Source organism: Stegodyphus dumicola, chromosome 6, assembly GCF_044657685.1.
Source record: "Stegodyphus dumicola isolate Sdum_Otavi_A_Nest chromosome 6, ASM4465768v1".
Taxonomy (NCBI): Eukaryota; Metazoa; Arthropoda; class Arachnida; order Araneae; family Eresidae; genus Stegodyphus; species Stegodyphus dumicola.
Genome location: NC_140773.1, coordinates 89,733,304 through 89,747,723, shown reverse-complemented (window position 1 = coordinate 89,747,723; position 14,420 = coordinate 89,733,304). Strand labels below are relative to the sequence as shown.

At 34.1% G+C, this 14,420-nt stretch overlaps 1 protein-coding gene across 1 annotated transcript in view; it reads right to left on the bottom strand.

The window, feature by feature from the left end:
• Positions 1–3,975: 3,975 nt before the first annotated feature.
• LOC118186557 (uncharacterized) overlaps positions 3,976–14,420 on the bottom strand; it is a 32,221-nt gene continuing 21,776 nt past the window's right edge. Inside the window, exons 3-5 of the mRNA XM_035356665.2 lie at positions 13,357–13,496; positions 7,827–7,947; positions 3,976–4,258 (exon numbers count right to left, since the gene is read on the bottom strand). Coding sequence (XP_035212556.1) covers positions 4,030–4,258; positions 7,827–7,947; positions 13,357–13,496 — 490 coding nt within the window. The 3' untranslated portion in view covers positions 3,976–4,029. The remainder of the gene's footprint in view (positions 4,259–7,826; positions 7,948–13,356; positions 13,497–14,420) is intronic.

Here is a 14,420-nt window from a genome sequence, read left to right as displayed (position 1 = left end):
GATTATTCGTATTCCGAGTAGTTGTTATTATTTCAAAATAAAACTAAAAATATGTTGAAATCATTTGCTTAAATTTTAGATGATAGGTATTTATCATTTTAAACTTAGATCTGCTCTCTTAGCTTAAATAAACAGAAATCCAAATTTAATAAAATTATTATCACTGAAGCTGGATTTATCCTAGTATTCTATCGTTCGGTTTTATTCAGGCTCTCCCATTTTCGCACCTTCTATGTCGAATGAAATCCCCATCTAGCATGATTAACACTGAAATCCGCGTAAACTTGTAGTATTTACATATTCGTCACAAAAGATATTTAGGTCAAATATAGTCAAAGTGGACAGTATATAAAGCAAACAATAAAAGCGTAACTTTCCTCTATCAAAACTACCTAAATGTTACACTAGAGCACCGTTTCTTAAACGGAGGGTCGCCACAAAATTTAGCAGTTTTGATATTTCTTTAACTTAAAATAATTTTACAATTACCAAATATTTTTACACAATGCATCTGAGAATAAAGATAAGACAATACTGACAAAGAAAAAAATGAAAACGTTTCGACGCATTCTTTTTATAATAGAAACGTTCCTTTTACTTGCTTTGAACGTGACGCTGTCATTTCGTCTGTTACTTATTTAAAATGTTCACATTGTTCCCAGTCTTAAAATTAGACATTAAAGTTAATTACCTAAAACTGCAATAGTATATTACAGTAAAAGTGAAAAAATCGACAGTTTTACACACGCTATCCTATTTGCGCAATGCGTATGGTGTCCCACAAAATTTTCGTAAATATTATGGGGTCCTGGGGTTCACGAAAAAAACTCAGTGGTAAAAAGGGAAACTGAAACTGAAAAAAGTTTAAAAAGGCCTGCACTAGAGCTCTCATGTATATGCTCATACAGTTGAAGGAACAACTGCAATCTGGATTTATTTGCGAATGGCAGATCTGACACTTTGCGATATGATTCTTGAATGCGTATTTATTTTATTTATTTCCATATCTACCCTTAGCTGTGGCTACAACACTGTCTTGAGGGTTGTAAAGTAATTTGTAATATAAAAATTCTGCCAAAGCGTAGTCAATTTTCTTTCTCAAAAATTCTTATTCCCTTTTTTAGTTTTATAGCATGCACACAATTCACTTTCACATTCATTTTATGTTCTTAGATTTAACAGAATCTACTATTTGTTATAGAACAACTAATACAAGAATAATTCTTTGCAATGAAATATTTTGAGAGGATGAACTGCCATTTTTGAGGCATTTTTATTTTTTTCCCACCCGTAATATCGTTTGGAATGTTCAAAGCCTAAACACTTAAATCATGGTGTTAACTTTTAAATACTCTTTCAAATAATTTGTAGTCATATCAGTACACAGAGAACATCAATTTTTTTAGTGTAATTTCTTGAATAAATTTGAGTCAACCGACAGGACCGAACGTCAGCCATGTTTCTTTTTAACTGAACATTTATGTTCAATAATGGCATACTTTCCTTTAATTCATCTTTTGCGAGTTCGCTTTCTGCATCTCAAGTCAGAGCTTTTTAATTTTAATATATTCGTTAAATTCATATTTCTTTTTATAACATTTTTATGACGCAGCCCAAATAAATGTAAAATCTATTGCTGTTTTTCCTTAAGAACTCATCTGTGGTTATGGAAAGCTGAAACAGAATGCATGAATTTTACATCATTTGATCACGGTTTAAAATTATTTAAGCGACATTAACTCCACGCATGAGTTTCAAAATTAATCAAACGTCCAAATTAAAAAAAATACTTTTATCATTCTCTCTCTCTGTATATATATAATTTGCATTAGTGTCTTTTGTATCAGAGCTAATACTTTGTCAGGAAGTGTTATTGACAGGAAAATTAGCATGTCTTTTGCACATGTTGAAGTAAACTGATTAGTTATGGTCGTAACGTGGATTCAAGCAAACAGGCCAGCGATGACAGCTCCTGATGGCAAAATAATGCTAATGGAGCTGAAATTTAGCCTTGTAATAACTATGGGAATGACTGATTGTAACACTGTAAAGAAGTGTAATTGATTCTGTGAAAGATGTATAAGCACGGAGTAAGAGCTTGCACATTGGGATATCACTATAGAATCAATTGCTAGTATGAACGATATTGTAAAAGGATAATAGCCGAACCACCCGTTACACTAGAAAAACAGTCTCTCGGAGAGCTATCAACACATGCTCTGAGGATCCCTGAAATATGTACCATCATGACCCCACTGAAAACCGAGATTTAATCAAGTTTACACTGAGTGCCTCCATCATTTCAATGAAGAATCAGCAAATGAGCGATGATTCCGTGTAGTAACACAGAGGTGCTTTCACTTTTCAATATCTTAACCCTATGTGAAACTTTGTTCAGCCACAGAAGAATGACTATGGAATACTGACATCTCAGTTCTGCATGCCAGATAAAACCTTATTTATCCATAAAGGTCGGAAATGTTTATCTGTGAAGAGAATGACTTATTCATTATTGTTTTGTTGGACGCATACAATACAGAATATAGTGGAACGACATACTGCATGACATTACACAAACTCAAAACTATCTCACGCATTTTACGAAGTGGTATTATTCTTTGCGTGAAATGACCGTTTGCTTGTGTTTCATACATACTGCTGGCTCCCCCTGAGGGAGTTCTTGATCCGTTTCCCAACAGCCTGTATGCTTCCTTGCGGTTACTATCAAAGGTAAGGACCATTGAGAAAAGTTTTCGAAGGGCTACTGGCTCATTAATGAAATCCAAAATACTGTTAAACATAAGACTCCGTAGCCATTTTTGGGCGTTCAGTCTAGGTATACATAATCCAATGATAAGCCGAGTTTTTATTTACAATCACTTACTGCATCGTTGAAGACTATATTTGTTTATATATATATATATAATTGTTTTGGATATTTAATTTATATTAAACTGATTTATCATATTTCAAAATTACTAAGCTTAATTTTTCGTACAAGCCGAAAAGTAAACGTGTTCGGGTAAAACTGAGTACAGCACAGTATTGAATCCTCGGGGGAAGATTTAAAAACAGTACCATGGCTGTGCAATTTTGTGCAATCCAAGAAAATAACTTGAATTTACATATATGGAAGACATGTTCTAATAAATTAGTAATGTTTTTATTATAACGGAGCTTTACTGACTGCAATTGATCATTTTTATTTTGATACCGCCTCTTGGGAAAAACACCCATAACAGTTTTTGCGCCGAAATACTACATCCGCACATAACAACTTCCAATATATTATTTACAAATAATTCAATTATTCATTTGCGGAATTTGAACTGAATGCAAAATTTTAAATATTCTTGATGTATTGTTTATACTTAACATGTAAAACGAATTTGGTATTCAAAGTAGTACTAAAACAACATCTTCAGTAATAGCAAAAGGAGAACTGATGCTTTTTTAAATTCATTCTGTTCTTCATTGTCACATACATATTCGAACTATAATAAAAATGACCCAAGTTAACCTAAGCCTTAATCGCAATCATCCTCTCTGGGTGATTTTCAATATTTAAAAGAAAACGTTGAACACGTTTCAACTTTAATAGGAAATTTTTCTTTATGTGGTATTTATTAAATTCATCCCCAAATCCACCGAAACCTGGCTCCGGTACTTCTTCGAATAAAAACGTGGTTTCAGACCCAAACCCACAGACACTGAGCTCATATACTTTAATTTCCTTTTGAACTAATTTTTCATTTATTTGTATTTTATTTTATTAATTGAATATTATTTACTCTTGGTTAGCTTCCCTGACGGTCTTCTAAGGCCTTCACATTTATAATTTTTCAAATTAAACCATGAGTAACCACCTTCTAACAATGATGACTATTTATTAGATTCTTTTAGTGCGGCTAAATGTCTAGATTTTTTTTATCAAGATCCTACCTAATAATTAGTAGAGGCAAAAATGAACCGTAGTTAACGGTTAGAAAATTATAATTTAATAACAATAACTTCAAGAAAAAGTGACAATCAGGAATTCACTGAAAACAAGACTGTGATAAACAGAGAAATAAGTACAGCTGCCGATGATGCCAGCACCCCAGTCGCTGCTCCACATTCATGAAAAAGATCCTTGCACACCAATTCAAATCCAGCTCCGTTAATGTTAATCACGTCCTCATGAATCACTTGAGAAGCAGTTTCACCACAAGAATCTTCCACCTTTTGCACGGCGCAGTTCCTCAATTCCTTATAGATGCTGAAATCAAAATAGTTAATTTTTATAAAATTATCGTTTCTAGAAATTTTGCAATGTATTAATGCCGGTTAAATGCTACCATACATTTCTATTTAAATTAATATTTCGAAAAACTAATTATTAGGTAATGATTAATAGTTTGCAAATATCTGAGATTCTATGACACCATGGATTCTGAGGTTCACAGATTTCAACTATATTAAAAAATTGCACGCTTTAGAATCGAAGAAATTGTAATTTTTCTTTTAGCTTCTGCATTTGCACATGCGACCTTTGGTGAATTCATCTCATTAAAAGCAGTTTGTCTGAATTATTCATTCACCGGAAAACAGATGAAATCTTAATGTTTGATTTCCAATTAACAGTTTCTGATCTGATTTTTCCTCCGCACGTAGCATATAGAAAGATATTAAAATCTTTGGTTAAGAATGTGCTTACAGGAAAAAACACATTGAACCGAAATGCTTATTTTCAAAAACTGATATGAATTAATATAAATGGTTCATTTTGTAAAACATATACTATTTTCTAAGCATATGGACCACTGCAACAGAATACCAAGTATAATTTTAAAACACTACTTTTGTATTAATACCCTTATGTTACACAGTTAAAAACCATTTGGCCTTAAATGTTTTATTAGAGTATTTAAGAAAAGCTGCAAGTTTCCAATTTCGATCAATTTTTTAAAAATTTGACAGTTGATTTATCAAGATTTTTCTATTCTTCAAGCCCCATTTTTAATATCTTTGCAATTTAAGCAATAGAAGATTTGTGTTTATAATGTACAAAAGATAGAATAAATGAATCTTCTTGCCTCATTTTAAATAAAATGCATTTCCTTTAATTGAATAAGAAGAACTTGTTAGCCGAGCTTCACATACAAAATTTGTAATCTTTTCTGAATGCGGTAAATGTCTCCAGAATGTATCGCATGTCCCAACAAAAGTTACTGAATGGAGAAATACATGAAAAAAAAAGTTACGTCTTTAGACTTGGAAATAAAGCACAGCTTGTATTCCGCAACTTTCCAGAGCAACTATTTAAATATTATGCATAAAATATTCTAATGTCTCGGACAGACAACACTTTATGAAATTAGTAAACTGTGCGCAAAATTTATAGCGACAAAAATTCCCTTCAAGCTTAAATTCACATTGGAACAAGGTTGCTTAAATAGGAGATTTTTCAAAGTTCATTCTAAAACTAACATTTTACAAGCCGAAATTACATAGAATGAATTTAAAGACGCTGATTTGTAAAGGGTACAAGTATTTTGTATCCTTTATACTGACTATTACTTTTTAGAATTTTTAAAGATCTAAATACAGTGTGGTCGAATAAATTTAATTTTCCTTAACTAAAACGAATTTTTATTCATCCAAAATCGCGTAATGTGCTGTTTTTAAATTTGCCTTTCTAGATTAAAATTTATACACATACATATGAGCATTCTGATTTGTACTTCACAACCCATGAATACTTGAATTAAAGGAGAATTGGAATCAATAATATAAATAAAAATTCAATCTGCAACAAAAAGAATGCAAAAAATTAGGAAATCACAAAATACAACTCATAAACCAATTGGAACTGAACAGAGAAGTTACCATTAATTTAAGTAGTCATCACTAATTAATTTAAGTAGTCATTGTCTCTCATAACAGCGGAAGTCTTCATTTCGAAAGTCGTTCAAACCCCCTATAACTACCTGATTATTACAAATATCTCAAAATTAAGAACAGAAATCCCAAGAAATAGAGAATTCTACGGAAGATGAAGAAACATGGTTATTCTTCTGAATTAAGAATTCCCTTACAAGCAAAGATGTGTTACTTGTCACAGGAAAAACTATATGTTTTAAATTTCCCAACGGCTGCAAGTAATTATTTCTGAAACACTCGATTATTCGAAACCACATGATCTAAGCCCTCGTAGAACATCCTAGACACTTTCGTTCTCAGCATTCTCTCTTCCATTCACAAAAGCTTTGTGCTTCCTGAAAATTCCTCAGCAACTGCAAAGTTTCTGAACCAAAGTTTTAAAACTCCACGCAAATTTTTATCACGTATGCTGCTGGGAAATTCTGGAGTCCATGCCAAGGTAAAATGCAATCTGCTAACGTTCAGTTAGGGCAATTAGAACAGGGAACAGCACACAACGGCAGTCTGGCCCCTGAGGGTAAGGATTCTTTAGTAGTGGACTTCGCAAAAGAAAGTGGCTCGTATTCACAGCTTAGGCCCAGAGTGCAATAAGGTTTGAACTCAAATGAAGATGACCAAATTGTACATCTGAATTTCCCTTCCATCTTCCTCTAACTTCACCATTAATCATCAGTTTCTTTTCCTGGCCTATTAACGTTATGCAATAAATAAATAATCACTCGTTACTTTTACAATTGACTGCACATATGCAATCAATATATTTAAGTACCTACTTTAGCCGCACAACTCATGCCGGGCTGTTAACACGTTGAACGCGGCGCCGGGGGCCCGGCAGTGAACTTTCCGTGTGGCCGGCGTCGGTCCCTGGGGACCGGCACTGGAATTTTCGTTTGGCTGGCGTCGGTTCGGGGAACCGACTATATTAAAGTTAAAAAATAAATATGGTCTCAATGAAATATGATCAAATTTAGTTTCAATGAAATGTATTGAAACATTCTAAACAAAAATACGGCCTAGCTCGCTGCCGGCTGAAGGGAAATGATAGCAAATTCGGCGCCGCTCTCAACGTGTTAATGACCACATTTCCAAATTTCACAGAGAAATTCCTCTTAAATTAATTTACATCAACCTACATTCGTCGAATATCACGAATTCGTATTTAATGATTTTCCAGATTAGGAAAAAAAACTTCAAATTTAACTAATACTTTGCTTCTAGTTAACGAATATGAAAATTTGAAGACTTCCTCACCTCTATTATTCTTTCTAAAAACGAAAGCCAAATTATAGACATCTTTTAATCACACAGGGTCCAGTTTGCATGTAACTCAGAATTACTGACTAGTTTCCACTCCTGTTATCTGATGAATCGTAATTTCACAAGTAACCGTTTTGCTTCATCACACTGTATAAACGATCTATAATTTTTAAATTTGGAAATAATTCAAGCATTTAAAATGAAGTATAGAAAGCTTTTGAACGTTCAGTAAGATAAACTACTTTACATTCAATACTAATCTGATTTACAACTTTTATTACTAACCACGAGATTTCTTCGAACCTTGTAGCATGGATTGTCAACCATGGCGGAATTCCCCCCCCCTCTTCTTGGAAGAATGTGGTCAGCCTTTTAACTGTTATTTTACTTTATGAATATGAAAAAATGACTTATTCAAGTTTTAGTATTTAAAAACGTTTTCCATACACTTTAATTTAGAAAATATATTAAAAAATAATCCAAATTTAAATATTTCGACCTTTGAAGAGAAGACGGGTGATAGTCCAGCAATGGAGAAAGGGGTGTATGGTGGAAAACCTCTGCTTCCGCCTGTTTGAGTTTTCGATTTTATTGTTAATTTACTTCATGTAAAATGAACTTATGAATGAGAATGAACCTTTACTTACCAACAATCATTCTTTAACTTTGAATCAGTGTCACTTCCAAAGTTTTTTGGTTCAGATGAATTAAGACACTGCAAGAAGCTTCCAGATGCACTTTTGAAACACCCTCCGTAAGTTATCGCATCTGCAAAATAAAACTGCTTTTAAGTTGGCAAAAAAATTGCAGCCGCTTCGTATTGCACGAAAATTAATACTTTACATGTATTTGCTCTTACCATTATAAAAACAGGGAAATATATAATAAATATTTCTTTGGTTAAAGTCAATGTTTTGAATAATTTGACAAATGCCTTATGCAGAACATACGTATCTTGAAGAAATTACCGTTACCCAAGAACTACTTCAAGGGATATTTAAAACGTAACGAAACTTCTTAAACTATTTGTTACCTATTTACTTAACAAAAAGACATTTAAATACTGCAAAATAAAGCTCATAAGGAGGTGAAAGATATTCTACAGAATCAGTCTTGGATTTGAATAAGGGGCATTTATTGTGAAAGAAAAGACGGAAGATATAACAGTACCTGAAAAAATTTTTCAAACGTGCCAATTTAAAAATTTTCGAAGTCAGAAAATTGACCTATAATTCTAGTACATCCTAGAATATGTCAATACAGCGAAATTTTCTTCCAAGAGAAAGTCTGTTTTTTAATCGACTGTGATAAAGCACACGAAGGCCATCTTGCCCAAAGGTAGGGTTACAGTTATGGAGGACTTTCTAAAGCAAACTGGTTAGAATTCCTGTTGCACAAAGGAAACACCCTACAGTCACCCCGTTCGTCAGAATTCGAACCCGGATCCTGCTAGGAGGATTTTACGGTTTTAACCAATCAGCCACTGATGAGCTGCTTATTTACGAGAGTCAGATTAAGTTTGACTTATACTTCGCTTCCACATAATGATTAATATGATATGCAATCGCGAATCTTACGCACATTTATGATGATAGGTAAGCTAACTTCCATTACTTTTTAATATAAGACGAAACTTAATTCCCATTCTTTGGGCGATAATATTCAGGCGGCTCAGACAGTAGTAATCAGAAAGATCTTCCATAACATGAAGTCAAGCAACATAATCAAATATAAATAACTGATGATGATAGAAAAATATAGATTAGTTAATTTCATAAAATATCGTCACAAATGATTATCTCACCACTGACTGAGTGGATAAGACGGTTGAGCCATGGTTTTTCGACCCGGTTTAACAATATGGCAAAAATGTTGGCTGCATGGACGGTGTCGTAGTTTTTCCTCATATGTTATGAACATACGATCCAGTTTTGTTTTAAAAAGCGCATGAAGACATACCTTCCTTTAGGCAGGTTTGCCATAATTCAATCCTTTGTCCGTTAAAAAATGGAATACAAAGACTTGTCCATGAATACCACTAACAAAAAGATGCTTTCTTAAGAAGTTTTATACGCAACCTGCCTAAGTAAATATTACTTTAAGCACACTCATGAAAACAATTTCGATATGTAATTGTTTCATAAATATAACATGTATTGTGCATTAACGATATATCCATACAATTTTTGACTTACCATTCTGATTTAACAATATATCGATATATAGCAAACCCTCATTAACATGAATCCCAAGGAACTCAAAAATTAAGAGTTAATGTTAAAACAATTGGTGTTAACTGGGGACTCAAACTTTGGAATAGTTTTTTCTACATATCAGTCATTTACAATATACTACATATGTACTACAGTATATTATGCATGTTGTAATAGAAAATACTATAATAATACCTAAATTACGTTACAGCAATTTGAAAACATGTACTCGGAGTCATTTTCTGGCGAAACATTTCTCTACATTGCGCTGTCGCAGACGAGAACGAAAATACTTGGTAAATTCACGGTAAACTGTACTCATGTCTTCTAAACTAGCGGTCAATTCGATGTTACAGCAAAACGTTTTACAGTGTCCAAAGCATGTAACACTCCCTGGCGCATGGGTAGAATGATATAGTCTTCTTTACTTTCTTCTAATGACATTTCTTGCACCTCAGACACAGTTGCCGGTACATCGGATTCCAATGCAGCACACATGGCAATATCGTCATCTGCACTAATAAACTCGTCAAACTAACACCATTCGTTAAGTGAAGTAAAAGTCATATCTTTGATATCATCCAACTCGTCAAGAGGATTAGGGCGTATATTTCTAAAGATTCCTCTGAAACAGTTCTGCATGTCTTGTGATGACACGCATTTTCAGAACGAAGCAATAGCTTTTTTTGCATCAATCATACTCCAAGTTGGCCTTTGTCGTTTCAGCAGCGCAAATTGCAGTTCTCGTAAGTCGCTTGCAGTAAGACTTCATAAGACCAATAATGCCTTGACCCAAAGGCTGAAGACGATTGTTGCATATTGGGAGAAATGTGAACCTTTAGAGTGGTTAGGCTCAGATCGCGTATGTTACGGGATGTACACTTGTCAAATTTCCTAAGAACATGCCTATTCTCAGTCACCATTCAACCATTAAAACCAAGCCACTTGACGAGCTGTCGATCCATGCTGTCTTACAGTAAAAGTAATGTTTACATTCTTAAAATAATGTGGTTTCTTGGTCTTACTGATCACTCAAGGACGGTGTTTATCCCTGTTTGTATTACATAAAGGGCAATAGTTAAACGTTGTTTGCTGTATGCTCCACCATGGCATGCGTCAGCTTTTGTTTCGATGATTCAGTGTCGTCCATACTGCACACAACACTACTTCTCTCAGTTGGCCAAATTCATGCAAGTTGTTTGTTCCTTTTTCATCAAATTTATTCGCTTCATCACACATAACTAATGATGAAACTGAGCGTTTCTTTTGTAAACGGTATAGCTAACCAGCGGAACAATTACAATTTGAAATGTCTGAATATTATGCAATCTCTTTTGATTTGGACTGAATTATAGGTGAACTTAAATTATAGGTCCACTGGAAACTCACATATGATTGAACGATTCTAAAAATGAAGTTTCGTACTTGCTTAGATTTTTTCTCGGAACCCGATGCAGCAGCATTAAGATCTCATTTACTACTTTTAAGTACTGTGGATAAGGTAGATTTGGGAATTCCATACTTTTCGGTAATTGCTACTTTTCTTCAATACACCACGGTCTACTACTAATATTTTTAGTTTTGTTTGCAGATCTATGCCTGTCTGCTTCTTGGCCGTGATTCACTTTCTTAGCGCAACTTAACGTTAGTTGTCGTAACCTGATAGCTAACAGAGCGCCATCTACAGGATTGTCGAACAGTGCAGCTAGAATTTCGAAGAATAAAGACATGTTGAAATGCTTTGAAAATTCATATCCAACTACAGTCCAGTAAATCTGGGTGAATACTTTATATTAAAACAAATCACTTACATTTTAACTGGACTTATTCACATAATATGCCAAGTGTTACAGTAAGCACATTTAAATAAGAGGTGACTTCGCTGCTCATTGATGACGCGATGACCGCGATTGTCGAGCAGTGTTACTCGTGTTGGTTTTGTTTTAAAGGATTTTTAATTTAAACGGGACGGAACGTTTCTGAACGCAGTCCTAGCAGAGAGACAACAGGAAAAGTATGAAAACCTTTGAAAGTTCGTGCTAAATGAAAAAATCGAATAACGCAAAGAACTTTAAAAATTTCATAATTCGTGCATCGCTGACGAGATCGAAATTTTGTTCATGTTAGCCTAAGGTCCGCCTTAAGCGAAATTGTTAAGGGCGAGGGTGGTCACTAATGTGATAGTGACTGTCAGGTTACGATTATGTTGAGTGGCGGTAGGTAGCGCATCAGACTCCAGATCAGAGGGCTGGGTGTTCAAATCACGTCCGGGTCACCACTGGGGAATCACTACGGTGGAAGTGACTTGCCAGGTTACCACTGTGTTCAGTGGGCTGCAGACAGCGCGTCAGACTCCTTATAATGATCGAATACGTTTGTGAGGTTGCATGATACTTACTGCATTATTGCACTCAAAACATTTATTACAATTACGAGATGGTCTTTACATATATATATAATTCATGGATAGGATAGACAGTTATCGGTATGAATTATAATCCTCGTAGTGTGAGGAGCCTGCTAACGAGGGTCTCTGGTCCAGAGTTCATGAGCAGTCTAGGTGTCTCTAGTCGAGAGTTCAGGAGCTCTCTAATGTGTAACTCCAACGGAAAAAAATCTTCAAACTGAATTATCCACGCCTCCTTAATTTTTCAGTAGTATTTTACATCCTCTGATTCATTATATCTGGAATGATATCAGAGGAAAAATCAGATCATTGGTTAGTCATCACCTCCTGAAATCGAGAGACTTTGACGACGGACACGGTGCAGAACGCAAAAATCTCCTGATACTAGTCGTGAAGTTATGTCTCTTGCACTGTCAAACTGGACGAATTATTGCGTCTGCGATGTCAGAAACATGCCATGTCGACCAACACATCGTAAAGCTTGGAAGCGGTAACCGCACAAATGATTTACTTATCTCTGTGTGGTCCGCCGCAAGGGGTTGTTACTGTATTATTTTCTGACGCGATTCTATTCTGTTTTCCCCGCAAGTAATATAAAAGTTAATTATAAAATAACTGGAAATTAATTTTTGGTTATTCCGAACCTAAAAAAACACCGTTTGAATTTATTCAAACCATAATGCTGCAAATTGGTATTCTTTATTCTCAGATTCTAAATTCAGGCTAATGTTTCTCTTCAATAGTTATACCAGGTTTCAGATGCAATAAATGTACAATTAGACAAGTTCAAATTTAAGTTTAAATCGAGGGAGCTGCAAAATGTGTCATGGGAGAAGATATATAAACCTATCAGCATATTTTACAGGAGAATATGCGGTCAAATGTATTTCATGAGACAGCAGCACATGTTAATCCCTTTTTCGAGCATCACCAAGAGTGTTGCTGATTTCTTACAAAGCCCAGACACGAAAGCCAGCTGATTTATGCTGCTTATACATAAGGTGAATTAAAATACTGGTTTATGCTGATATCTCTAATCCTTACCACTTTAAAAGATTTGATAATAGTCCTGATACTGATCCTACAGTCAGCAAGGGTATTATAATTGAATAAACCAAACTAAACATTGTAGAAAAGGCGATGCATTTATGAAATACACTGAAGAGCAATTTGGGTAATGAAAATACCAGGTTTTCAATATATTTTAGAGTCGCATTTGATTGCAAAAAGGACATAAGTGACTACAAACCGAACCCAAGGGAAAAATCAGGAACTTCAACTTCACCATGTCTTTGATGCCCGCTTAGATACAAAATTTAAATTCCAGCTATATTCAAAAATAATTTTGAACATCAACACACGAGGTATTAAAAAAGTCCGTATAAAATAAACTGAAGATTATTTGTCTTACGAAACATCTGTGGCTTAAACGCCTGACTGGCTCAAAGAATTCAATAATAAAATTTCAATACATTTATTACAATTTAACAATGGAAATTTACCATAAAATGTTAATATCAAAATGCTTTCTTAGCGAATATAATAAATTATACTTACCGGATATAAATTTCGAACTTGGAATACATATATCGCTGATAAAAGATCTCGTTTTCTTGACGGTTTCAGCCAACTCTTTATTCTCTTTGACACATTGTTCTTCGAAATTGTCTAGACATTCCAAGGTCTCATTTCGTATCCTGAATAAAACGAACAAGAAAAAAAATTGGAAGTCCCCTAACCACATTAATGAAATCTTTGATTATGCAATATAATGACTTCTTAATAGTAAGTGATATATATGAAGCAATATAATGACATCTTTTCTGGCCTGACAGTAACTTTATATCAAAAGCAAAATAATTTAATATTAGGTTGCGTAGATTAGGCGCGCTATCATTAAAGTAAATTAAAATCAAAACATTTTTGTTTCGTCCATCCATTGAAAAAAAGCTACATTCCAATATAATATTTCAGTAATTGAAAAGTTATGTAATAAACATTATATATTATCTGCATTCATTAAACATTAGATTAAATGATTCTCATTTAATAAGTAATTTTATTTTTTCATAAAATATTAGCATACAATTGAATTCTTATTGCATATTTATTTTATCTTGAATAACTGGTTTCGAAAAATAGTTGTGTTTTTCACATGTATAAGGACTATCAACTTAAGGAATGCCTTTATAATGAAGAACTTCCGACATCTACCTCACACACGAAGGAAACGACAGTAAGTCCTTGCAACCAGCCCATTCCAAGAGGCTTGAGCCAGGTTTGAAATATCAGAGTTTGTTCACATATCAACTATTAATCTATTTGTCACTCGAAGACTATACAGACACGAGGGTAATCATGATCGCAGGACATTTGTGTTGAATGCTTCAGCACTTTTTAAGCCAGATAGCGATTAAACTATCAGCCGAATTAGACTGACCTAGGGCAGTACCTAGACTGACCCGAAGACAGTACCTAGGGGCTTCAATTAGTCTGGTTTTAACTGGAAGTTTTTGGAATATTATTGCGTGCGTACGGTTTCGTAATAGATTAAATGCACACAGGTTCAATGATAGGTTAATAAAAATTAATTTTTATCATACGAGACATTTCAAATTTCT